Raw genomic sequence first — 24,299 nt, forward strand, 5'->3', positions numbered from 1 at the left:
ATCCTGACCTCAACTTTTTTTTAAACAATTAGAAGAGCATAAACAAAACTTATATTAGCCATTGCACAACTCTTCAAGGACAATGAGAGGCAAATATATTAGCAAAAGAACATAAAGAACTGGCTCTGATAATCTCTATGTAAAACCTACCTCAACAACAGCCAAATAAGAAAAAAAATCCTTGTTTTTCCTAACAATAAGAGAATCGTTAATAGATTCACAATTTCGTGAAAAACAATCTGAGTAATAAAAATCCACAATTATATAGTAAATATATTACTATGTAAAAAATCAAAGACTTTCATCAGTGTTAACGTTAAACGTTAACGTTAACACTGATGAGGAACACCATTCAGGTGTTCGAAAGTCTTTGATTTTTTACACAGTAATTAACGTTAACACTGATGAGGAACACCGTTCAGGTGTTCGAAAGTCTTTGATTTTTTACATAGTAATATATTTACTATATAATTGTGGATTTTTATTACTCAATAAGAGAATCCTTGAACTTTATAGGCTTAAATATAACTATAAACTATAAACATTACACAAGAAAGTAATGGGAGAAAACTCGAAAATTTTTAACTATAAACTATAAATATTACACAAGAAAGCAATGGGAGAAAACTCAAAATTTTTGAAGTGGCTGTAGGCTAGCTGATTAGCCTAGCTGAGTGAAAAAGCACAAAACATATTTTTATGGTTCCCCATATTGACAATAAAAATGAGCAACTGTATATGTCAAAGGCCAATGTACACTGAGATTAACCATGACAATAACTGAACTTTACAAAAGTAATCTTACAAAGTTAAGCTGGACTCCAAGTACCTATCGTTTTAATCTCTTAGTGCCATAGTGCACGTACATACGTGAGATGAATTGCTACATTCCCAGTGAGGCAATGATCCAAAACAATGAATGCTCATCTCATCAACTCGACTTTCTATTCTGGCTGACTACATGCTTAACACATCATCATTTGCTGTGAGCTGACGTCAGCAACTTCACCAGTATACTAGTCTTCTTTGCCAATTTATGAAAAATCTGCCTAGTGTGCACGAATGTAAGTATAGCAACGAAAACTTAATGACCCAGAGGAAATGGAGAAAAACTGTACACTTGTTGCCTGGTATTCTCAGGGGATGCACACCACTACCGCCCGCAAATACCGAAAATTCACGAATACCAAAACCACCTCAAAAACACTAATAACTGCCTATTTTAATAGTTCAAACACCAGAGACCCCCTCTAAAATGCTTATAACTGCCTATTTTAATAGTTCAACTCCCAAATATACCTTAACTGCCTATTTTAATAGTTCAACTCCCTAATATACCTTAACTGCCTATTTTAATAGTTCAACTCCCCCATTATACCTTAAATTATTATCCTAAAACATTTAGTCACGAAAATATGAAAATACAATAATTGCTTTATGAAAAAACCTGTGAATAGGCGAGTTTTCTGCAAATAATGTGGATATATGTTCCGCAGAAAAATACACTAATAACTGAAGCAGCGAATAAACGGGGTCGACTATATGCCAGTACAGCCTATATTGGTTTCTTGCCTGAATATTCATCAGAGTAAGAACACCACCTCCATAGGCCGCGAATTCCCACTTTTACAAAGCATGTGAAAACATGAAAACATTGAAATAAAATATTGCAGAGTACTGAACATTCAAAAAGCAAAAACCATTTTTAATATTTGTAACATCCAGTTACCGCAACACTGCCAGGCAATTGGAATATAAAATTTAGGCTAAAGGCCACGTTCTGGGACCTATGAGTTTATTCAGAGCTGAAAGGGAAATTAAGAGTGAATAGGTGTGAAATGTGTAACAAGAGGAAAACCTCGCAGTTGCACTATGAAACAATAGTTAGGAGAGGATGGAAAGTATAAGATGGAAGGAAAAGAATATGAACAGAGGCACTGTAAAAGGAATGAAAGAGATTGCAGCTAGGGCCTGATGGAACGCTGCAAAGTAACACATAAGCTGACTTTGGGAAATCAAAGGGAGTTATGGAAAAGTTTGTTGTATTAGTAAACGGTATTCTATAAATTAATTACACTCACTACAGGCAGTCCCCGATTATCGACAGGGGTTCCGCTCCCGACAGCAACCAAAAATTGGCGATAACAGCGCCAATCCCTGGTTATCAGCACCGATCCCCAGTTATCGGCGCCGATGACCAGAGATTTTCGGTGCCGATAAGCAAGACCAGCATATTGGAGTTATCATCGTCGCTAGCCAAGCACCGTAAAACCTGCCGATAAGCAAGATTGGCGCATATTGGCACCAAAATTCCAGTTATCATCGTTGCTAGCCAAGCACCGTAAAACCTGCCGATAAGCAAGATTGGCGCATATTGGCACCAAAATTCCAGTTATCATCGTCGCTAGCCAAGCACCGTAAAACCTGCCGATAAGCAAGATTGGCGCATATTGGCACCAAAATTCCAGTTATCATCGTCGCTAGCCAAGCACCGTAAAACCTGCCGATAAGCAAGATTGGCACCAATATTCCAGTTATCATCGTCACTAGCCAAGCACCGTAAAACCTGCCGATAAACAAGATTGGCGCATATTGGCAACAAAATTCCAGTTATCATTGTCGCTAGCCAAGCACGTAAAACCTGCCGATAAGCAAGATTGGCGCATATTGGCACCAAAATTCCAGTTATCATCGTCGCTAGCCAAGCACCGTAAAACCAGGTCGCTAATAACCGGGGACTGCCTGTATCAGTCTGCAGCTGGCAAACAAGACCCCACCAATGTGGCTCATTTCTCCCTTTGTCAACAATTTTTACCAAATGAAGCAGACATACCATATGTCCCAGTCTACCTACTGAACTAGAAGAAAATCTTCAGCAGAATCTCAGGTAAAATACAGAAACCTAAAGTGACATTCCTTCATAAAAAACACTTAATGTGAAAATATTTATACTCTTCAGTCATCAAAATAACCACAACCCAAGTTGGTCTGCCTGTTTCAAGCAATGGATCAAGTGTCGTAGGCTTGTAATTGATTTATCAATTATGGTACAATTATGCATTACAGTAAGAAAACCCTCTCACATTGGAACTGAAGAAAGCAAAGAAGTGGATATTGCTGCAAAACAAGGTATATAACTCCCTATCTTTGGGTTCCACCTTGAAGTTGAAGACTGGATAAATGTCATTAATTCTAACAAAGGGAAAAATGGCATCCCTTGACAAAAATATTCGGAACTATTATGGACACTGTCAAAAATAACGGAAAAATAAGAGGTACTTTTACCAAGAGTATGAATAAGGCTCAATAATTTGACAATTTTTAATGTACACACCACACAGTCCCCCATCAATTTGCAATGTGTCAAACACAAGAAACCGTTAAGCATATTTTAACGGAATGCATGAAAAAACAAACAAAAAATGTTTTTTGGAAAACATACAACGAAAGACACCTTCGCTGAACAATGAAAATTTTTTCTGGTTGCAATTCTTACAATTTTCACAGCACTACAGCCTTCTAAATAAACCTAATTTACTGGAAAGGTATTGTAAATAAGATTACTACCTAATCCTTTGGCCCAGCCCTAGAACAGTTTTACTCTGTTGTCAGGTAATACTATTTTTCACAAAAATAACACACACACACTACTCAATTTATTAGGAGCAAACTCAGCAAATAACCGACAAATCTAGAGAAGAAATTCAGCCTGACACTATAACACCAATAAGCAAGACATGATCTCATAACATCCTTTGGTAATTCTATAGAAGAGCTCCACATAGATAGTTTATCAATCAAATTTTTGACTGAACAATATAGAAAAGGGCAGTTACAAGCATTTTTAGAGGGAGGTACCAACTTAACACGGATTTTCACTTACCGCGGGTGGTTTGGTCCCTAACCCTTGCGAATACAGGGGGACATACTGTACAGGCAAAATAACTAGAAAAATGTACCTAAATACTGAGAAATTGACTGTCTTTTGTTTTTGCTTTGATGACAATCTCTGAGGGCTGTTACTGAAACATGGTGTCCCACAGAGCTCTTGTGTAAAAGCATAAACATTAAGATGGTAAACTTCTCACATTATCTGGGTAAATTCTTCAAGTTTTCTCACCTGTACTGCATTATATAATTTACATGGTATTCTATAATGATCTGTCAAAAAATTTCATTAATAAACAATTATTCAGTGCAGAGCTCTACCTAAGAATTAACAACGCTTTAGGTTGATAGAGGGAATCAAGGCTGATGTTAGCCACAGTTGCGACAACCACAACTGGTGAACGCTTTAAAATTGAGGCAATCTTATCCATATGACCCTCATCGTCATAAAAAAAAACTCAAAATCTGGGAGGGAGCGAAAAACATAGAAATCTACCAAGGTTTCGGGAAAATTTTGTTTTAGTATTTACATGTGGGAAAAAAAAAAAAATACTGAATACAAAATGTAACTAAAAATGAATTAAAGGCCTGTGCCGCTAAACTGCACAACAGAATTCTACACCCTTGCCCAAGCACTGCATTTGGAAAGCGGACAGGCTTATACTCCCATTAAATTAAAATCTGGAAAAGGTTAAGCTACATTTCAACTACAAACAAGAAGCTTAAAATTAAGACGCCAAGGTCCACTCAAGTCTAACCTCGGCCAGCCCAGCTGTTCTCTCACTGGTTGACCTGGGCTTAGGCTTGGCCCTTGGGGGAACAAAGCGAGACAAAGGAAGGGTACAAACAGTTTCCGTGCCCAAGTGATTGGCCAATCGAAAGAGACGCCTGCCAATTCAATCAACCGAGAAGAATGACAGGCCTAGGGTACAGTACTGCTCTCATGTAAGTCAAGGTGAACTTGGGAAAGGGCTTAGTTAAAGCAGGAAACCCTTTGTGTTTAGGGTCAGGGCAGTCTACCCTCGAGTGGTGCCAAGGCACAAAGGGCAAGACCGACCCCGACCAGGCCTAAGGGGCGCCGAGCAAATGCCCATCACACCCTCCCTTCCAGGACAAGCGAGCGAACGAAGCGTCGCCCATAACAGCCGCCCACGGGGAGCGAAAGCGGACCCTAACGGCCAGCCGAGGACACGGGAACTACCTTCGGCCCCTGCCAAGGCTCCTCCGAAGGGCGAGAAGAGGAAAGTCGCCCTTCGGAAATTATCGATCCCAGGCGAAAGCGACTCCTGTGCTTGGGCCGAGGAGGGGACGGAAGCTGAGGCGCCTGCCTGGCATCCATTGCGAGCGAATCGCACGTCCCAGGGGTCGTGCACGGCCTGCCAAGGGCGTGCACTGGCTCGCCAGGCCGTTTGCGACCTGGTCCTCCCTTCGCCAAGGGCGCGGGGAGGCCAGGGCAGGCCGGGCCAGCCCGTCAAAAGGAGCAGGAGTTCGGGGACGAGAGGAGGAGGAAGGAAGGAAGAAGGATCCTTCTTCTTCCTCCTCCTCCTCCTCCTCAGCAGCCACCAAAAGGGGGGAGAGGGAAAACAAAAGCTTTCTTTCTCTTCTCTCACCTTTCACCATATTGCCGCGGAGGCCGAGCCTCGTGCTGATACTCCTCCGGTTATGAATGTGATTCACCATAAGCCAGATCCGGCTCGAGGAAGGCGCGTTACTCACAATCGCTGCGAAACTCACAGGGTAAATTTCACTATGTACACTAACATGCGTTCTCTTTGATACCTCCTCCATTCAAACATGCACGTAGACTCGTTTCTCGCCAACGGCCGCGGTCGGACCGTCGCCCTCCTATTTCGTATTTCGCCGTTTTCGCGACGAAATCCGGTCGCTTTTCGCCGTCTGCGCGATGAGAATCGAGGGCGACGTCGTGTGCGGTAAATGCAACGCGAAACAGCGGCGCAGAATTCCAGTCCACCGGAAACCAAGACCAGCTGATAGCTAGCGGCCGAGCCAATAAAAGGTACCAGTGAGCGAAAAGTAAATACAGTGGATGTTGGTTATGCGGGGATTAGGGACATTTAAATGCCTTTTAAAAGACAAGGTTTCCGTCCGGAGTGGCCGTGCCACTCGTTTTTCGCCCCACGGTAACCGGACGGAGGCAAAACGAGCTCATTTGCGCCCCTCCGAAAGGCTCCCGCGAGGCGGAGCTTATTTTTTTTCATTACCTTCCATCCGTTTTGAAATATTTGCCGTGGCGAGATTTTCGTGTCGTCCTGATACCTGATCTTTAACTGTTTTACAAAGATGGAAAAGAAATATTTGAGGTCTCGCGTTTGGCCAATTATATAGCTTTGGGAGAATTGGGGGAACCACTCGAAAGGACTGGGTTTGGGTCCTGGGTCCAGGGTGAATTTGGCTGAAATATGGTACGACTCGGGTATCGGTCTGTATCATACAGCGACCGCAAGGTTCAATTCTTGAAGGAAAGGGTTTCCGGGCCATACCCCGAAAACAGACCAATTTTCTTTCTGGTTCTCGCCATCAGAGACACCGCCCCTACCTCGAAATTTTCTCGTTTGATTGATAATGATACTACGTATATATCAGAATTTGCTTCGTATTTCTTGCATATGGACCCAAGGCTTTGCAATGACAGGCGCATCCAAAAAGTGTGAAGAATTCGAGAAGTTAAAAGGGCGTTGTGGCTATTACAATTACATACGTATATGGTACAATGTGTGCAGTAGATTCTACGCACACACACATATACACATCCTGTTTATTTTACTTTGATGTTAGTCCTGTGTTTGATGGATTTTGATATATAAATCTCACTTACATTTTGTCTTTTTATGAAAAGTACTTTAATTTTTATTGGTAAAATGGCCGTCATTAAACTATGGAATTAATTATGGTTTAAAAAGGAATTACACACACACACACACACACACATATATATATATATATATATATATATATATATATATATATATATATATATATATATATATATATTAAACATTAATTTAGAGATATTTGCAAATAAAAAACACTATAAGACAGAACACTAATATAAGAAAAATAATTCTATAAGCTGAATTTAATTTTTTAAAAATTGCTAATGAAGAATTTTTCTCAGTCGTATTCAACTTTGGGCCTTTTTTTTTTTTTTAGAGGATCAAACACCAAGTTCAATTAAATATGGATAATTTTCTTAAATAAAAAACTCTAGTTGGTCTTCTATGGAATCTGATTAGGGCTTTTGCAGAGTAAATTTTCCATAGTCACGAGACTAAAATGGGCTTTGTACCTAGAACAAAAGACTTAATCCCATAAGCACTTCTTGCTCAGTAACGATCTGTAAAGCAAAGAAACTCTTCTCCACCTTTTACTGGACCTCCTTTCTTATTATCTTTCCTACATCTTGCTATCCACCTTCTCCTAACAATTATTTCATAGTGCAACTGCTTTGAGGTTTTCCCCCTGTTACGCCTTTCAAACTTACCTACTCTCAATTTCTTTTCCAGCGCTTGGACTTCGGCCTAGGCCTAAACTCTATATTTCATTCCGCAGAAAGTCATTGTCTTTTGAAGATGGATAAGAGACCTGGTGTGGACATCTGGACGCGAAGTCACTGGGAATAGTGATCGAGTACTTTAATCGTTAATATATCTTCTCCGGTGGACTGGGTAAAGATAATTAGTCTAATATGTCTTCCAGAAGCTTTCTAGAGCAGTGGTTCTTAACATTTTTATTACCACGCCCGCCTCTAAGAGTTGGTCCTTCCCTCCACGCCTCCCCCTGGCATCTGTAATTAAAAGTCCCTGCCAGATTTAAAGGAAAATTATAAAAACGAGAAAGAGAACCGGTTTCGAGGGATATGGAGGGAGATAAATAATTATAGAAAATGGTGAGGTGGGTAGTAGGCTATAGGGAACTAACGTCATAACGTTTTGCATTTTTTCAAAAACTTCTGAATATTAGCTCCTCACTCTTGTTAAGAGAATATCGAATGTAATGAGAGAATTTTTAATTTTTCCCTTGGGCTAGCATCTACCATGGAAATCCCCCTTCTTAAGGCTAAGAACCACAGTTCTAGACCAATGTCTGAATTGCGTCTACAGACTGTGAATGAATCCTAGTTGTACGTTTGGACTGAGTCACAAACATGGAAAATAGGATTTATTTAATGAAATTTAGCCTACAAAGCGTAGCGCTGAGGGACTTTCGTTCGTTCAGCTCTCTTGTAACGGTGAAAACAAGGAGCTGGAGTTGTTGAGTAAGCAAGATAAGAGATCCAGAAAAAGAAAATGATTCGAACTACATAGTTCTAAAGGTCTGGAACTGGGAGAAAACGCTATTATTATTATTATTATTATTATTATTATTATTATTATTATTATTATTATTATTATTATTATTATTATTATTATTATTATTCAGAAGATAATTCCCTATTCATATGGACTTGCAATTCAAGCTTCCAAAGAATATGTTTTTTTTAAAGAAGTTACAGAAGATAATGCAAAATACAGAAAGAAGAGATCAGTTATTAGAAAATAAAAAAAGCAGATTAATACATTAATTGATGAATAGATAAAATAAAAATAAAATATTAAAATACAGTTAATGAGGTTGGAAAGCTAGACGGAACAGAGGAAGCAGGAATGGGGGTAAAGTACAAAGCTGAAAAGTAGGTTTAGCTAGGGGCCGATGGGAGGCTGCAAGCATCCTTTAGTGATGGCTACAGAGTATCACTTGAGGAGTAGTGACGGCACGAACCCCCTACGGAGATGGGTAATCGAAGAGTTTAAATAACCTGCTTTTTCAAAATCACCCCTAATAGAGTTCAGCTGCTCTATTCAGAGCCAATTTGAATGCCTCCTCCAACAGATCTCTGAGGCTGTTGAAGTCAGAAGTCAAGTTATCTGGGGATAGATTCTGTAATTTTGTAGAAAGTTGTCAGAAATTGGGGTCTTTTCCAAATTTAGAGCCCTGCGAGGTAAATATTTGGCGATGCGGAGTCAGGAAGGCTTGCAACAGGTGTTTTAAAGCTAGAATGGTCGAATAGTCCACTGAGGGGAAAGTTAAATTGGAATACATGAAAGCAATTGAAAGGTCAACTTCTCAGCTTTTTAATAAAGAAGATCTTGGGTAGAGGAGGGAAGGTTTATAGATAAGAAGGCTTTGACATTTCTGGGTATTCACAGCGTGGGGCAAACTACCCATGGCATTCAACAAAATAATAGCCAAGATAATTTCGATTATAGGTCTAATTCTCATTTCATCGATACCCAAAGTCCCCTGGGGTTCTTTAGTTTTAGTTTTGCTTTACGAGCTCTCTCTCTCTTCTGAAAGGCAAGTAAACACTATTTTTGTTTCCAGGCCGCTCTTTTACAAATGCGACTCTTACCTCAAGAATTTGTTTCACTGAGTAATTATTTAGAGCATTTTGGCTTTTTTAAGTGTAGGGGACGATTGGACTGGTAACCTGATAACCTTTTCTAACTCAGGAACAAGAGAAGGTAAAATAAAGAAAGAAGGGTAAAATTATGGGACGCTGGAAACACAAAAAGAGTAACGGACTTCCAAAACTTGTGCCTGTTGTAGAGTGGGAGAATAAGTTACTCAACAATGCAAGGCCCACTTTCCTTTCATATGAGCGAACCAACACTGAACACGTCCATTTTTCGAAATCAAGAGGGACAAGAGTGCTTGCACATCTATACATTATCTGTACAAATTACTGGGAATATATATATATATATATATATATATATATATATATATATATATATATATATATATATATATATATATATATATATATATATATATATATATATATATATGAAGACAAAAAGGCCCATGAAACACTGTTTGAACGTTGCAGCCATATATTTCGAGCACTTCCTTCTGTGCTCGTGCTCGAAATGTTTGGTTGCAACGTTCAAACGGTGTCTTATGGGTCTTCTTATCTTCACATTATACTGCTGTATTACAGTAAAAGACACATGTAAACCAGCAATTCTCCCAATAATTCGTACAAAGAACTTTACAATATTCGAATCGCGTGACTTCGTAAATATGAGTCACCCGCGACAGATGAATATCACCCATATCTGATGTTCTCTTAATCGGGTACATCACCAGATCAATGCCAAGCCTCTCCCTCCCTTCTGTTCAATCAACATTTATCTTCGAATTCGTAAAATCAAAAAAAGCGAAATCATCGTAAATAAACAGTAAAATCCCTTCATCAAAGTCTGACAAGGAGTTTCTGTTTTAAAAAGTCGTGCTTTTTGTACAGGAGACTTCATGACTTATTCACACCCGTGACATTCACCTCCATCCTCCTTCAGGAGTTTAGTCTTGGGGACGCCGACGGCTACGTAGTCCCGCGTTCCAGACGTCTTTTTTTATTTTTAAAATCATGTCGTTCAATTAATTCATTTTTTTGGGGAAGATTTTGTGATAATTAGTGTCAAGTGAAGGTGTTTCGCTCACTCTCTCTCGCTCCCTCTCTCTCTCTCTCTCTCAGGTGAGCACAGCCCATGTAAACAAACGTTGCCGTCTTTGGGTCGCGTAATTTTCTCCGTTTGCCTGCCGTTGGCCGTAACGAAAAATGTTTGTTGTATGTATAATTTCGTTATTAATGTGATAACCTTATTAGTTTTGTAATGTTTAATATATATCTGGTTTAATAGAGTGAAATTATCGCGAAATTACTGCGTTTTAAGCTGTAAATAGGCCATCTTTTACAAAGGTATTCTCGCATCATCTTATGGGTACACAGGACCTATTTATGAAAGCGAGTGCTTTTGAATTAATGGCAATTTGTAATTAGGCAATTTTCAGACTTGGATGCCTTATTTAAGTATGTTATAGGTCAAACAAAGTTAAATTAGTAATTAGGCTGCCCGTCAAAGCCTGACTTCATTCCCACAGGGCTATTGTAGGATGACCACCGTATACTATTGTTTAAAAGTGGACCTGCAGTAGGCCCTTGCAAGGTCTTCATTGTTAAATTTAATTCACTTTAGATGAAAATTATGGTTAAGTAGGCTATATTAACGGTAGAACTCTGGGGTTGCTCTGCGTCGGGTACCCTATTACTTCGTAAATTGACTTTTCCTGCAGTGGGCTATTTATGGTGCTTATTAACAATTTACCTTTATATTTTGTTGGTCGACTGTAATTAACCTGTAATTAACATCAGAACTGTTATGTTTTTGTATGCTGGCCATCCCGGAATGCTATCGCGCATGCACAGTGTCAAACGGGAGCTTTTGGTAAATAGTGGAGTTTTCCTTCACCAGGGGGTCTGCCCCCGGTTAAGTAACGTGGCCTGCTAGGTTAGGTTAGGTTAGGGTACGTCAGGTTAGCATAGTCCCTTTTGTAATAGGTTTCCTTAGCCAATCCCTTCTTGAGCATATGGCTCCCTGATGACCTGCGCATGCGCGGAACCATTCCTTAACAACATGGCAGTCCTCGCGGAGTTACCCCGTAGTTTTACCTTATTAACTCCCAGGGACAGAGCGTAGCTTAACTTCGGCCCAGTATAATCATGTTAGCGTAGGCTATTAATTATAATTAAATAGATGTCATAAGCTTGAAGTTACAGGTGACTTTATAGGCTATCCATTAATTTTGTGCCACTGCTTGTCCATCAGATTTATCCTTGGTTTCATGCTGAAGTAGGTCTGACTTAGCCCATTGAAATTCTACGCATTGCTGTTTCACCTGATTTTTTTTATATTTTTTTTATTTTTGTTTTTAATCAACATCTTATCCCATTAAAGGAAAGATCGACATCAAGACATTTGCTTGGTAGCCTGATCTGGTTGCACATGACCTAATACATCACAGAAGACCTATTTCTTTCAAAGTACTGTTCGGTAGAATTTGACTTTTGACGAGTAAATTTGCTGTCATCCTGGGCATCAGGTTTATTTAATAACTTCAGATGGGCAAGGTACATAAATCATACAGAATTACAGTCGACCCCTAGTATTCACGGGGGATGCGTATCACAACCCCCACAAATGGCTAAAATTCGCAAATATTTGACACTCCTAAAAATGCTCATACCTGATTATTTTGATAGTTTTATCACAAAAATGCATTTAGTCATGAAAATGATTTGAAGATACAGTAATTAGTGAATATTTCTGTATGAAAAATACCATGAATAGGTGCATTTTCTGTGAATAATGTGTACACATGTATACGTTCCTCAGAAAAATCCGCGAATAGGTGAAGCCGCGATTCCAGAACGCGAATAGGTGGGTCCACTGTATTAGCATGGCGCAGGTTAAAAACGTACGATGTCTGTTGGCCCAGCAAGATAGAGAGTAAATCCAGGCTACCCTAATTCCTGCAGAGAATTATTGATAGTTAATTTATGAGTTTTGTGATCTTGTACAGTATAGGCACAGTTTCTTTCAATGAGGAAACTTTCAGAAACTGTATTTGCCATTCATTTTGTAACTCTTAGAGGTTCAAAAACCCAAATCAGAATTTGTAAGGTTGACATCTGTGTACTGTACAGTATAGCACACCTTTACTCTCTCAGATATTTAGTAAACAGGATTTGTGTGTCTTTATCGGTAAAGTCATGGTAAAACTTTACTTTAGTTGCGCAGCCTGATTCCCGCCAGTCGCTGACTGGGACAGGTTATGGTGTTTTTTTTTGGGGTCCAGGGGGTGAAGGCCCCCTCCCCCCAGGTCAGGTTAGGGCATGTTGTCCTAAGTTAGGTTAGGCAGGTAAGATCTGGTTAGGTCAGGACCTGGCATTATAGGAAAGGTTATGTCTGTTTATGTATGAGGAACCTGTCCCGGTCGACATCTAGTGGGAATCAGCCTGCACAACTAAAGTAAAATTTAACCAAAGTCATCAACATGAAGTAGCTGTACATTGCACTTATTACAGTTTGTTAGGGCGGCTCTTTCAGTTTTATGTGTGGTTCTCGCCACTGCTACAATAAAGTGAGGTTTTTTTAAGTCCCAGAAAGATGAATATATTTTTCATGATTTTCAGGTTTCAGGTTTAAGTGAAGGGCTTATTTTTATGACTTGTAATTTGGATGACAGATAACTTCCAATTTATGTAGTGTAAATGAATTTTAAGTCTATGGTTTTATTTTCAGGAATTAAGGATGGAAGATATCGAAGTGATAAAGGAAATTGGGCGAGGAAGCTATGGGTCTGTGTGGTTGGTCTCAAGAATCTCTGACCATCGACTTCTAGTTCTCAAGTCTGTAAGTAGATGAACAATAATCTTTTTAAACACTGGATTACAGTATAACTCTGACTAGAAAAGAATTTTGTACCCCTGTAGGTAGAGTTATAGGTACTTTCCAACATCCTTTTTGATTTTTGGCTGGACTCTTTCAGTTTTTTCCTTGTACAGTACAGTATTTTCCTTTTTCTTCTTCCATGTACTACCCAACACAGACTTCTTGGACTTTCTTATTGCAATTTTCATCTAGTACCCTAGAAATAGACTTTTTAGGTTAGTTAAAGTACTATACAGCTAAACAGTAGTATTGCCAATTAAGAGTCCCCTTGTTACTTAATACACATAACCTGATGGAATTCAAGTTTGGGAAAAAAGGTCATTTTAGAACTGGACATCCGTCACCTTGCAGAAATAGAGGCTGCACTAGTTTCATTGCCTTGTGTAGAAGACAGAACTGATCAGTGCCTCAAGTTGCTGTAGTTATTGTTTATTTGACAGTTTATTTGCAAATTGGTGTAGTGTAGTACCTTTCCACTTCTGGTTTGAGATCAGGTGCATTCTTTTAAGACCCTGAAGATAAATTCTTTTTCCCCTCTGTCTTCTTGGCACATTGGCATATAGTATAGCAGGTCTTTTTCCAGTTCAGTTATAATTTTCCTTGTACATCTGTGGCCTCTCAGTTTTTCATCATGTTTTCTTATGACATATCCTGTTCCTTTTGATATGTTACAGTGGTTAATGCTTACGGTCATAATGCACTCTGTTTCTCATGCAGACACTGCAAGTAGCTGCCACTACCAAGGAGGAACCTGGCATAAATGTAATTGACCTCCTTGTAGTAACATTTAACAACTAGCTGTAAAACACTGGTTTGTATTTGATGAATTATTGAAAACTTTCAAAACTTTACTTTTACTGTGTTGGTTCAAAAATTGTTTTATTTCAGTTTTATATTAGTATTTTTGCCAATGCAGTGCATCACATTTTACCCGTGGAAACTTGTGAACTGATATATGAATGCTGTGTATTTCAGGTCAAACTTTCACACCTAAATTCAGAAGAAGAAAAGACTGCCAGACAGGAAGTACATATTCTGGCAGGACTGAGGCACCCTAATATTGTTTCATACAAGGTACAGTACCTTTTTTAAGTAGTCTTCGTTTGCAGTTGTTATTGTACATCAAATTTGCCACCACACTAATGTGTGTTTGAGGTTCTTTTCCAATTTTAAGTTGTCCCTTCAGTTAAAAAATCTTCCTATCTAATATGTGCTTTTATGCTCTGTGTCATTTGAAAGGTTCCGTGTGGCTTTTTTTTTTAATTGTGATGTTTTGCTCGGGTAATTTTTACAAAGATTGTTGTATGATATTTTGCTCAGGTAATTTACAAAGATTGTTGAATGACAATTACTATGTATAGTAGCCCCTTAGCTTACCAGATGCTCTGGGGATCTGGCCCTCTAAGTTTCTAAATCTGGTGAGTATCAGTACGTCACAAAATTTAAAGCTTGAAGTAAATTTTGCTTTACACCTACCATTCAGTCTAGGAGATTTATCTGCAAATTACATCATGCCTGAAAAGATAGCTTAGCAAAACACCATCGTGATACTGTAGCAGATAAGTGAAGAAGTCTGGCAAGTGGTGTGTTCCTGTGTTTTATACAAAGAAGAACCCGTAGAGGATGCCACTTATGATTAACTTTGAACAATGGACTGTAGATAATACTAAAGATGATCTTCAACTTCCCTGATCCACTTTCCACCATTCATTTAAGAACAGATCCTGTGGAAAAATCTTGTGAGGCTAGAAATGTACTGTACTTTATTGCTTTGTAATACAGTAATTGGAATAATGTTACTGCTTATAAGTAAGATATGATACGTTACCAGATGGGCGATGACCACAAAGATGAAGTAACTGATTATTTTCAGTTTTATGTTTTGAATGATTTTTTGTACCTAACAATCTTATTATTAGGATGTTTTGCTACTGCTGTGCCATGGAAGCTGTATTGAGTTTTAATCCTGATTCCTGTATTAACATAAAAATGTGTGTAATACTATCACGGTTACAATTGGAGAAGAATTTTCCTTACTGGGTTGGGTATAAAATGAGGTAACTCTTTTGTGTTCTGTCCTGGACACCTTTGCTTGAATTTCCATTTTGTCTTGTCCCTCTTCCAGCTACTCTTCTAACTTTGGTACCTTCTCTCAGCAGCCTCTTCATTTCCATTATCATATTCCCAATGGACTACAGCGATAAATCTTATTTTGTTGTCTCACATGTTCAGAATTCCTCCATTATCTTTGGAAGTGCCCATGGGACACTCCTGTTGACTAGTAGTTAAGCAATCTCTCCTCATCATTCAGGATGTAACTACTATGTTTCTGGCTTCTCAGTAGCTTTCTTCAAGATCCAGGGTGTCCTTAGTTTAATGGAAATGTTTCGTTACTTGTAAGGCCAATTTTTCCACTAAGGAATGACCTTCCAACTTCGTTCTTCCAAATTTGGCCTTTTTACATGTATCAGGCATTGGAAATCTATTTCTCCGTTGATATTTTTCAGTTTGTATGGATAGTTGTCTCTATTTCATTTAAGATGCCTCAGATCGTTTCACACTACTCTGTCTACAAAGTATCTCTGTATTTTTGGCTTTTGTCTGTTTCTGTGAAGGAAAGACATGCAAAAATGTTAAGAAGTGTTGCAACATAAATATAGCGCTTAGAAAATTCTAGCAGCCATATATAAGGAATAAAAATAGAACAGACAAGCTGTTCTTAGAAAGTATTTGATGGTCTGTGATATGGTCTTGCTGGTTGTCCAGGCATACTTCAGTAATTAAAGCCCCTTTTTTTCTATATATCTTGTAGATACAGTACAGTAGAGTCATTTCCCCTAATGTAGAAGAGTATTTTTCTTTGCAGGGCTCCTTTGAAGTACAGTAGAGTCATTTCCCCTGATGTAGAAGAGTATTTTTCTTTGTAGGGCTCCTTTGAAGTACAGTAGAGTCATTTCCCCTGATGTAGAAGAGTATTTTTCTTTGCAGGGCTCCTTTGAAGTACAGTAGAGTCATTTCCCTGATGTAGAAAGTATTTTTCTTTGCAGGGCTCCTTTGAAGTACAGTAGAGTCATTCCCCTGATGTAGAAAGTATTTTTCTTTGCAGGGCTCCTTTGAAGTACAGTAGAGTCATTTCCCCTAATGTAGAAGAGTATTTTTTCTTTGCAGGGCTCCTTTGAAGTACAGTAGAGTCATTTCCCCTAATGTAGAAGAGTATTTTTTTCTTTGTAGGGCTCCTTTGAAGTACAGTAGAGTCATTTCCCCTAATGTAGAAGAGTATTTTTCTTTGTAGGGCTCCTTTGAAGTACAGTAGAGTCATTTCCCCTAATGTAGAAGAGTATTTTTCTTTGCAGGGCTCCTTTGAAGTACAGTAGAGTCATTTCCCCTAATGTAGAAGAGTATTTTTCTTTGTAGGGCTCCTTTGAAGTACAGTAGAGTCATTTCCCCTAATGTAGAAAGTATTTTTCTTTGCAGGGCTCCTTTGAAGTACAGTAGAGTCATTTCCCCTGATGTAGAAGAGTATTTTTCTTTGCAGGGCTCCTTTGAAGTACAGTAGAGTCATTTCCCCTGATGTAGAAGAGTATTTTTTTCTTTGTAGGGCTCCTTTGAAGTACAGTAGAGTCATTTCCCCTGATGTAGAAGAGTTTTTTTCTTTGTAGGGCTCCTTTGAAGTACAGTAGAGTCATTTCCCTGATGTAGAAGAGTATTTTTTTCTTTGCAGGGCTCCTTTGAAGTACAGTAGAGTCATTTCCCCTGATGTAGAAAGTAGTTTTTTTTCTTTGCAGGGCTCCTTTGAAGTACAGTAGAGTCATTTCCCCTGATGTAGAAGAGTATTTTTCTTTGTAGGGCTCCTTTGAAGTACAGTAGAGTCATTTCTGATGTAGAAGAGTATTTTCTTTGCAGGGCTCCTTTGAAGTACAGTAGAGTCATTTCCCCTAATGTAGAAGAGTATTTTTTCTTTGCAGGGCTCCTTTGAAGTACAGTAGAGTCATTTCCCCTAATGTAGAAGAGTATTTTTCTTTGTAGGGCTCCTTTGAAGTACAGTAGAGTCATTTCCCCTAATGTAGAAGAGTATTTTTTTCTTTGCAGGGCTCCTTTGAAGTACAGTAGAGTCATTTCCCCTAATGTAGAAGAGTATTTTTCTTTGTAGGGCTCCTTTGAAGTACAGTAGAGTCATTTCCCCTAATGTAGAAGAGTATTTTTCTTTGCAGGGCTCCTTTGAAGTACAGTAGAGTCATTTCCCCTGATGTGAAGAGTATTTTTTTTCTTTGCAGGGCTCCTTTGAAGTACAGTAGAGTCATTTCCCTGATGTAGAAGAGTATTTTTTTTTTCTTTGCAGGGCTCCTTTGAAGTACAGTAGAGTCATTTCCCCTAATGTAGAAAATTTTTCTTTGCAGGGCTCCTTTGAAGTACAGTAGAGTCATTTCCCCTGATGTAGAAGAGTATTTTTCTTTGCAGGGCTCCTTTGAAATGAATCAACATTTGCACCTGCTGATGACATACTGTGAAGGGGGAGACCTCTTCACGAAAATTCGCCAGCGGCACGGCGCTCTTTTTCCCGAGCAGCAGATAATACGCTGGTTCATTCAGATCACAATGGCGCTGCAGGTATAATTAAATCATGGTTATGTACTTTTGCTTTTGACAGTACTTCAAGCTAGTTACTCTTAGTCAATTTTTCACTTGAATTTTAGGTATAATTAAATCATGGTTATGTACTTTTGCTTTTGACAGTACTTCAAGCTAGTTACTCTTAGTCAATTTTTCACTTGAATTTTAGGTATAATTAAATCATGGTTATGTACTTTTGCTTTTGACAGTACTTCAAGTTAGTTACTCCTAATCAATTTTCCACCTGAATTGTTTGCCATTCAAGAAAAGAAAATCCATTTTGTTTCAAAATATTATTTTTATGAAACCAATATGGTTCACATCACTTACAGTTGAGATTCGGTTCATTCAACTTACCAACTGTCAGCTGAGGTTCGTATAAAAGGATGAATTTATGTTAGTGTTGTCTGCAACAGGTCATGAATTATTTTTTGGTGATGTCATCCACTGCTACACTGAGAAACTGTAAATTTGAAAACCTGATTTGTGTATGTTTATTAACTCTTTAAGCCCAGGCGTGTACATGTGAGATTTTGAGAAACAAAAGTTCTGCCACAGGACTCTTAAGAGACAAGTTGTCCCACAGGATGAGATCTTGGAGGAGTGTACTAATAATTATGACTACATTATCCAGGATTGTAATGTAAATTATGCATAGACTGGATGAGAAAAATAGGTCATTTTACGAGAAAGGTTTACGACGTATTTTGTGGATGTCGGCCACATGGGAAGGGTCAAGATTTTGCTAATAGAGGACTGCTCGTACTTGTTTTCAGGATTCATGGCGCTTTTTGTTGATGCTGAGTGAGAGAGAGAGAGAGAGAGAGAGAGAGAGAGAGAGAGAGAGAGAGAGAGAGAGAGAGAGAGAGAGAGAAAAGAGGAAAACAAATGACATATATACAGTATAATGGAAATGGCTCTGCAAGATTTGGCATCTTATGTCATCCAGTGTACTGTAGGGTTAAAGTCAAACATTGCCTCATGGGGAATACATATATATTATAATGTTAATGAAAGGTTAATTTTGGTATGGAAAATGTTTAGAGGGATTTTAACATGAAGAGAGGTATGTAGTTTATTAGACAGTGAAATATGTGGAAAGTAGAAAGCTATGTTAGTGATGAAAACATAAGATTTACTTTTAGATATTGTCCACTTAATTTCCCACCATTATATTTTTGCCTTGACTTGTATCCAAAGATATTGTAATGTGGCTGATGGCAGTTTATAAAACTGACTGAGATGTTGAATTTTATGTTGATGGCAGTTTATAAAACTGACTGAGATGTTGAATTTTATGTAAACCAGGAAATAGGAAACCACAGAGGCTTTTTTCGGTTGGCTCAGATTCATCAGTGTAAAAGCCTTTTTATGTTCACACATTTACCCAGCCACATTGACATTGCTGTTTTGAGTACGTGGTTCTTGTGCTAGGAAACCTAGCATATTCCTGTCAGCTGCGCCCAGTTTGACCATTTGCAATCGACATCAGGTGTTGCCCAAACAATATAAACAAATAAGTAACCTCTTAGGTTAGCACAGATTGTATTGTTTTGCTGTCCTGGGCTTTAGAGATTAAACAGTGTAGTTGTTGGGAATATGTGAATATTGATAAGACATTGTGTCCAAAGGGATAGATTACCCAGGAATCCGTAGATGTACGTTTAGTATGTAGATTTACCTTTTGAGATGTGGAGTTTTATTAATTGAGTGTCCTTCAGTACCTCCAGTCTCACAACATCCTTCATCGGGACTTGAAGACTCAGAATATTTTCTTGACGCGCTCCGGTCTTATTAAACTGGGAGATTTTGGCATTGCCCGTGTGTTGAACTCCTCAATGGACCTGGCAACAACGATGATTGGCACGCCATATTACATGGTAAGGTGTTAGTTTTGGCTTGTCTGTAATTTTGAGTGCCTATTTTGTATTGCACAATCCTTTCAGGAAATGTCATATTATTCATGTTAGAAATACTGCAGCTCTAGATTGTTCGCAGATTTAATGAGTTTTTTTATAACTTTCGTTTTGATTTGTAATGATGTATTGTTTACATTGAAATCAACTGTGGTGCTGCATGAAGCAGTTTTTATCAACAGTTTCACCATCAAAGAATATAAAACCGTGTATTTATAATGACGATCATAAGACAATCAGTTAATTGTTACTTCTCATCAAGGTAGACCAGAAACATTCAAAGCATAGCCAAATGTTCTGACTCGCCTTTCTGTAGATCGTCAACTGACTCTCGGATTTTGTTCCAAAATAGGGTCTTTGGCAAACGGCGTTGGTATTACAAAAGGGGTATTTTCAGCGTCCCATTAGCCCCCAGCCGCAAACATTTTTTAGCCTTTTACCATAGTACTTTTGTTCCTGCTTCCTCTCATGAGCCCTCTTCCAACACCTCTGACTGTTACCTCTAAGTGTAATTGTGGGGTTTTCTTTCAGTTCCATCTCAAACTCCTTCTTTTCACAGTTATAAGTGCTGAATGGCCGAAAGTGCCCCATTGCTTGGCTTGTCAGCCAAATTCATAAATCATACCAGCTAGGGAAAAACAAATTCCATTCTGATACCTGTTTTGGATATTAAACGTTTCAGCATAAACTAACAAGTTAGGTACAGTGTTTGATGCTGACACCTCAGTCCTTGGGTATCCAAAAATCAGATTGGCATGACAAAGTGTTCCTATGGTAGGAAATATTGCTTTTCTGGGTTGCTTACTAACAGTTAAGAAAGTTTATTATTTCTCCTTTTTTGAAAAATGTTTATTTTAAGTATGAACATGAGAAAAAAAGGATTGGAAGTTAGATTTTGCAATGAAGGTATTGTAAAGAAAAACTCTCCAAATGTGTGCATTTAAGTGTTTGAAGCATTGATTGAGGCTGTAGATGATGGACATGAAATTTCACATTTTTAAAGCCTGTGAGTTAAGTGTTTTCATCATTGCCAGATTTGTCTGGCTGTAATAATCTTGTTTTTCATTCTTTTTTTATCAACAGAGTCCAGAATTGTTTTCTGGGGTCCCTTATAGCTACAAGAGTGATGTATGGGCTCTTGGATGTTGTTTATACGAACTAACAACTTTGAAGCATGCATTCATTGCTCGCGATTTGTCAGCACTTATCTGTCGAATATCCAGGGGAAAGGTTTGTTACTGGTACAGCGTATTTGTTTCTTATTGTTTATTTATGTTTGGCAACATATTTTTTATTTAGCTTTTAACATTTGTTACAGTTTGTGGAACTCTTCACTCAGATACTGTACTATTTTCTCATCTTTTTAGGTTGAAGGTATATCTTCCAAGTACACAGATGAGTTGCGAAGCCTCATTCACTCCTTGTTGAGTCGTAGCCCTAATCTCCGTCCTAGTGCCTCCCAGATTTTGCACAAACCTTTCATACGGGAACATATTTCAGCCTTCCTTAAAGATACAACTGCTCCTTCATATGTAGATGATAAGAGAGACTGTAAGCTTCGCTCGAAGGTCAGTTTTCGATATGTACACAAGGATAAAAATTTTGAATGTAGACACATTGAGGAAGAAAAACATTTTGAAAACCATGTGCCAAATGTACACGTTAAAAGATGTTGTGAAGTTCTGCCTACAGAGTTTGCATCTTTGCACATTGCTGGCGATAAAATGAAACTAGAGAATCGATCTCGGATGGAGGTTAAACCTAGCGGAGTGAAGGAATGTCAGTGTAAGCGTCGGGAAAAGATTGACGTGCATGTAGCCTGTCAAATTGGATCGCAGTCTCGTAGAAGAAGGCGCATCAAAAGGACACCGTCTTCTGATAGTGAACGTCACGAAAATTTTAGCAGTTCTAAACCATTTCAGAGTCTTGATGAATCTCCAATAAATTCAGGGTTACCAGAAAACAGCTTACCTCGTCTTTCTTCATCTGCTAGGGAAAGGAGAAGGCAGAGAAGAGACAAGGAAATTGAGATTAAAGATCTCAGTGGTCTGCCAGCCGAGCCTAATCGAGCAGAGCTTAATTCTGCTATTGACGAGACCAAAGCGTGCGGTTCCAGCAGCAGCGAAGGAGAATGCGACAGTGAAAATTCTCCCAGGACACAAGACGCTGAAGCAGCAGGCACAGAAAATGTTGGTCCTGCCAAGTCAGATGACATCGATGACTTTGTCAGCATGCTCGATACGACACTGAAGGATTCATTCAGCTGCGAGAGTGACATAACGGAAGATATGAGGAATAATGTTACTGGTGATTGTGTCATGGACCTTTCTTGCAGGCTGTCGATGTTAGAGGAAACTTTGATGAAAAGTGTTGATGAGGTAAAGTATTCTCACTTTTATGCTGGGTGTTGATTTCCTGTTACAGTACTAGATTGATTGTTTTTAGCTGCAGGCAAGACTTAACTTTGTTGGCACTGTAGAACCTCAGAAGAACCATTTTGCACAATTTATGTTTCTGTCCAGGGTTAGGATAACTAGTGTCACTCTTAGCATTAGAGGTTGGATATGTATATTTTACAGAGTAAAAGCAATTGTAAGATACTTTATAGGAGAATAAATCTAAGGAGAGGAGAAGGCAGTTAAGCAGTAGAAGAATAGAAGTATACAGTACAGTAGTATAATTTATTAGTACAGTCCTCGTAACTAAATTCACATTAAGACACTACCTAGACACACAGAAACAGGTAAAATAAAAAAGTTGTGAAGACTTTGTCAGGAATTATATTTTTATAACAGTATTCTTCAGCTGATAAGAGTCCCCAATAAAAAAATAGATGCAGGATTAAATGACATATAAAATCCTTCATGCATTGTCATATAATTTTTCAAAGATCATCGTATTTTCCACACTTTTGTTTTGTGTTATCACAAAAAATCTTTGAAATATCTATTGTAAGACATTTCACCCCCCGTCCTCAAGTCATTGTCGGCCTATTTTCATGTTACTGCCTAATTTTCAGGAGCAAGCTGCGTTGATCTTGTCCGTGGTCAAATCTGGCTCGTGGGATGACTGGGACGAACAGCGCGAGCGGGCGCGTACTATACTTGGCGACCAAAAGTTTGCTGCCGTGTCATCGACGCTTTGCCATTTCAAGCTCTGTTACTGTTTTTTGCAGGAGTGATAAAATCGTGCTAATTGTGAGTGATTGTGGTCGTTGTCCAGTTTCTTCCATGTGTAAGTGGAATTATCATTATTATTGCAGAGTTTTTCCCACATTGGGAAGTATTTTACGAATGTCGTGCATAGCAGTTTCTGAAAGTCTTTCCAGCGTCATTGTCATCCAACAGAAAATTCATATAGTTATTTATGATGTCTGTGTTTGTGAATAAAACTAATTTATGTACAAAGAGAACCTCTTTAGCTCAAGTTATCTAACTCTTGAGCTGCAGTAAATCGAGTTCATGATAATAATTATATAATCTTCATTACTGCCATTATCAAAAGTCTAGACCTCCATCTTGGTAATCTGCAAAGAGAATGTAATTTTTAATAATATGCTAAATTTAAACATCTGGGTCTCTGCACTGTGATGAAAAAAATGATACAGTATAGTGTACTATAGTCTATGAATGTTTTTTTTACTTTTACACTGTATGTGTATCCAAACACACACATGTTCCTAGCTGGGATTTTTCAATCTTGGCACTGTTTATATAGTTTTTAATTGCTATTTTATACGTGTGGAGAGAGGAAAAGACAGTGAAGTAGATGGGGGTAAGTTTTTGTACTCTTGATAGTTATTCAAGTTTGAGTAACTGATGACACACCCCCACAAAACAAAAAATTATTTACAGTTCATTACACCGTGATAATGTTGAGTACTCTGTACTTAGTGGAAACCAAAGTTTTACATGTATTTATATATATTTTTACTAGCTTATATTTATAAATAGTGTACAGTATATGTTTTAAACACTTTTTTGTAAATAAAGTAATTTATGTCATGAATATACCATAACATGCTTTTGTTTGACTTTCCTTAGCTAGAAAAATGCAGAAATATTATGAGTAGAGGTGCAGTACTCGGTAAAATTGTTCTGCATCTGATTGAAAAGTTCGTTGCAAAAGCTTCCGTTCTGGGTGTCACTGCCAGTGAACTCTGTGTGGCACAGTGTAGATGATACTATAGGTTCTTAGAAACACTTCTTTTGGCCCAGCTGCATTCCACTTACCCGTTCAACAAATCCTATAGGCTAGCTCTGTAAGAGTTAAGTAAATTAGATCATTGGTCTAGTTAAATGACATAATAATAATTTCTTTCAATTTTATGTAACCTGTACTTCAGTTTTCAGTTCTCACTGAAGAGCAGATCCTTGATACAAGTTGTAAGAAGTCTAGGAATGTGACGGTTCTTTTACAGGCCTCACTGTGATCTGCTGGCTTTTGCAACCAACTTCAAAATGTTTTGCAGCAATGCTTGGTTTTATACAGTACAGTGCAACTCCCAACACTATATGCAGTCTTGGTGTAGTGTAGTTCTAGCAAAAATAAAAGTTATCAGTTGAAAAATATGAATAGATCAATGCTG

The 24,299-nt window shown here is 38.3% G+C and overlaps 2 protein-coding genes across 6 annotated transcripts in view; one reads left to right on the forward strand and one right to left on the reverse strand.

The window, feature by feature from the left end:
• The window catches only part of Set8 (SET domain containing 8), a 42,038-nt gene extending 35,709 nt beyond the window's left edge, over window positions 1–6,329 (reverse strand). Inside the window, exon 1 of one of the 2 annotated variants that reach the window (XM_067095222.1) lies at window positions 6,111–6,329. In XM_067095222.1, coding sequence (XP_066951323.1) covers window positions 6,111–6,117 — 7 coding nt within the window. In that variant the 5' untranslated portion in view covers window positions 6,118–6,329. Of the gene's footprint in view, window positions 1–5,498; window positions 5,746–6,110 lie in introns of those variants that run through there. The other variant, XM_067095223.1, reaches the window with a different exon arrangement.
• LOC136833281 (serine/threonine-protein kinase Nek4-like) lies at window positions 5,787–23,731 on the forward strand. 4 transcript variants are annotated; one of them, XM_067095219.1, is made up of 8 exons: window positions 5,787–5,905; window positions 13,035–13,145; window positions 14,160–14,258; window positions 17,643–17,792; window positions 19,517–19,675; window positions 20,795–20,941; window positions 21,079–22,089; window positions 22,731–23,731. In XM_067095219.1, the coding sequence occupies exons 2-8, from the start codon at window positions 13,044–13,046 to the stop codon at window positions 22,890–22,892; spliced, it is 1,830 nt and encodes a 609-aa protein (XP_066951320.1). In that variant the 5' UTR covers window positions 5,787–5,905; window positions 13,035–13,043; the 3' UTR covers window positions 22,893–23,731. The 4 variants fall into 4 exon arrangements, with proteins under 4 accessions (XP_066951320.1, XP_066951321.1, XP_066951318.1 ...); XM_067095217.1 differs by lacking the exon at window positions 5,787–5,905 and adding an exon at window positions 10,232–10,519; XM_067095218.1 differs by lacking the exon at window positions 5,787–5,905 and adding an exon at window positions 10,232–10,426.
• Window positions 23,732–24,299: the final 568 nt, after the last annotated feature.

This window comes from Macrobrachium rosenbergii, chromosome 51 (genome assembly GCF_040412425.1).
Source record: "Macrobrachium rosenbergii isolate ZJJX-2024 chromosome 51, ASM4041242v1, whole genome shotgun sequence".
NCBI classification, from domain to species: Eukaryota; Metazoa; Arthropoda; class Malacostraca; order Decapoda; family Palaemonidae; genus Macrobrachium; species Macrobrachium rosenbergii.

What these genes read in the sequence shown, in the direction of transcription:
- LOC136833281 (XM_067095217.1), top strand. An exon ending in GACTTCTAGTTCTCAAGTCT is followed by an intron (nt 13,146 to 14,159) that starts GTAAGTAGATGA and finishes TGTGTATTTCAG; the next exon opens with GTCAAACTTTCACACCTAAA. An exon ending in CTAATATTGTTTCATACAAG is followed by an intron (nt 14,259 to 17,642) that starts GTACAGTACCTT and finishes TTTTCTTTGCAG; the next exon opens with GGCTCCTTTGAAATGAATCA.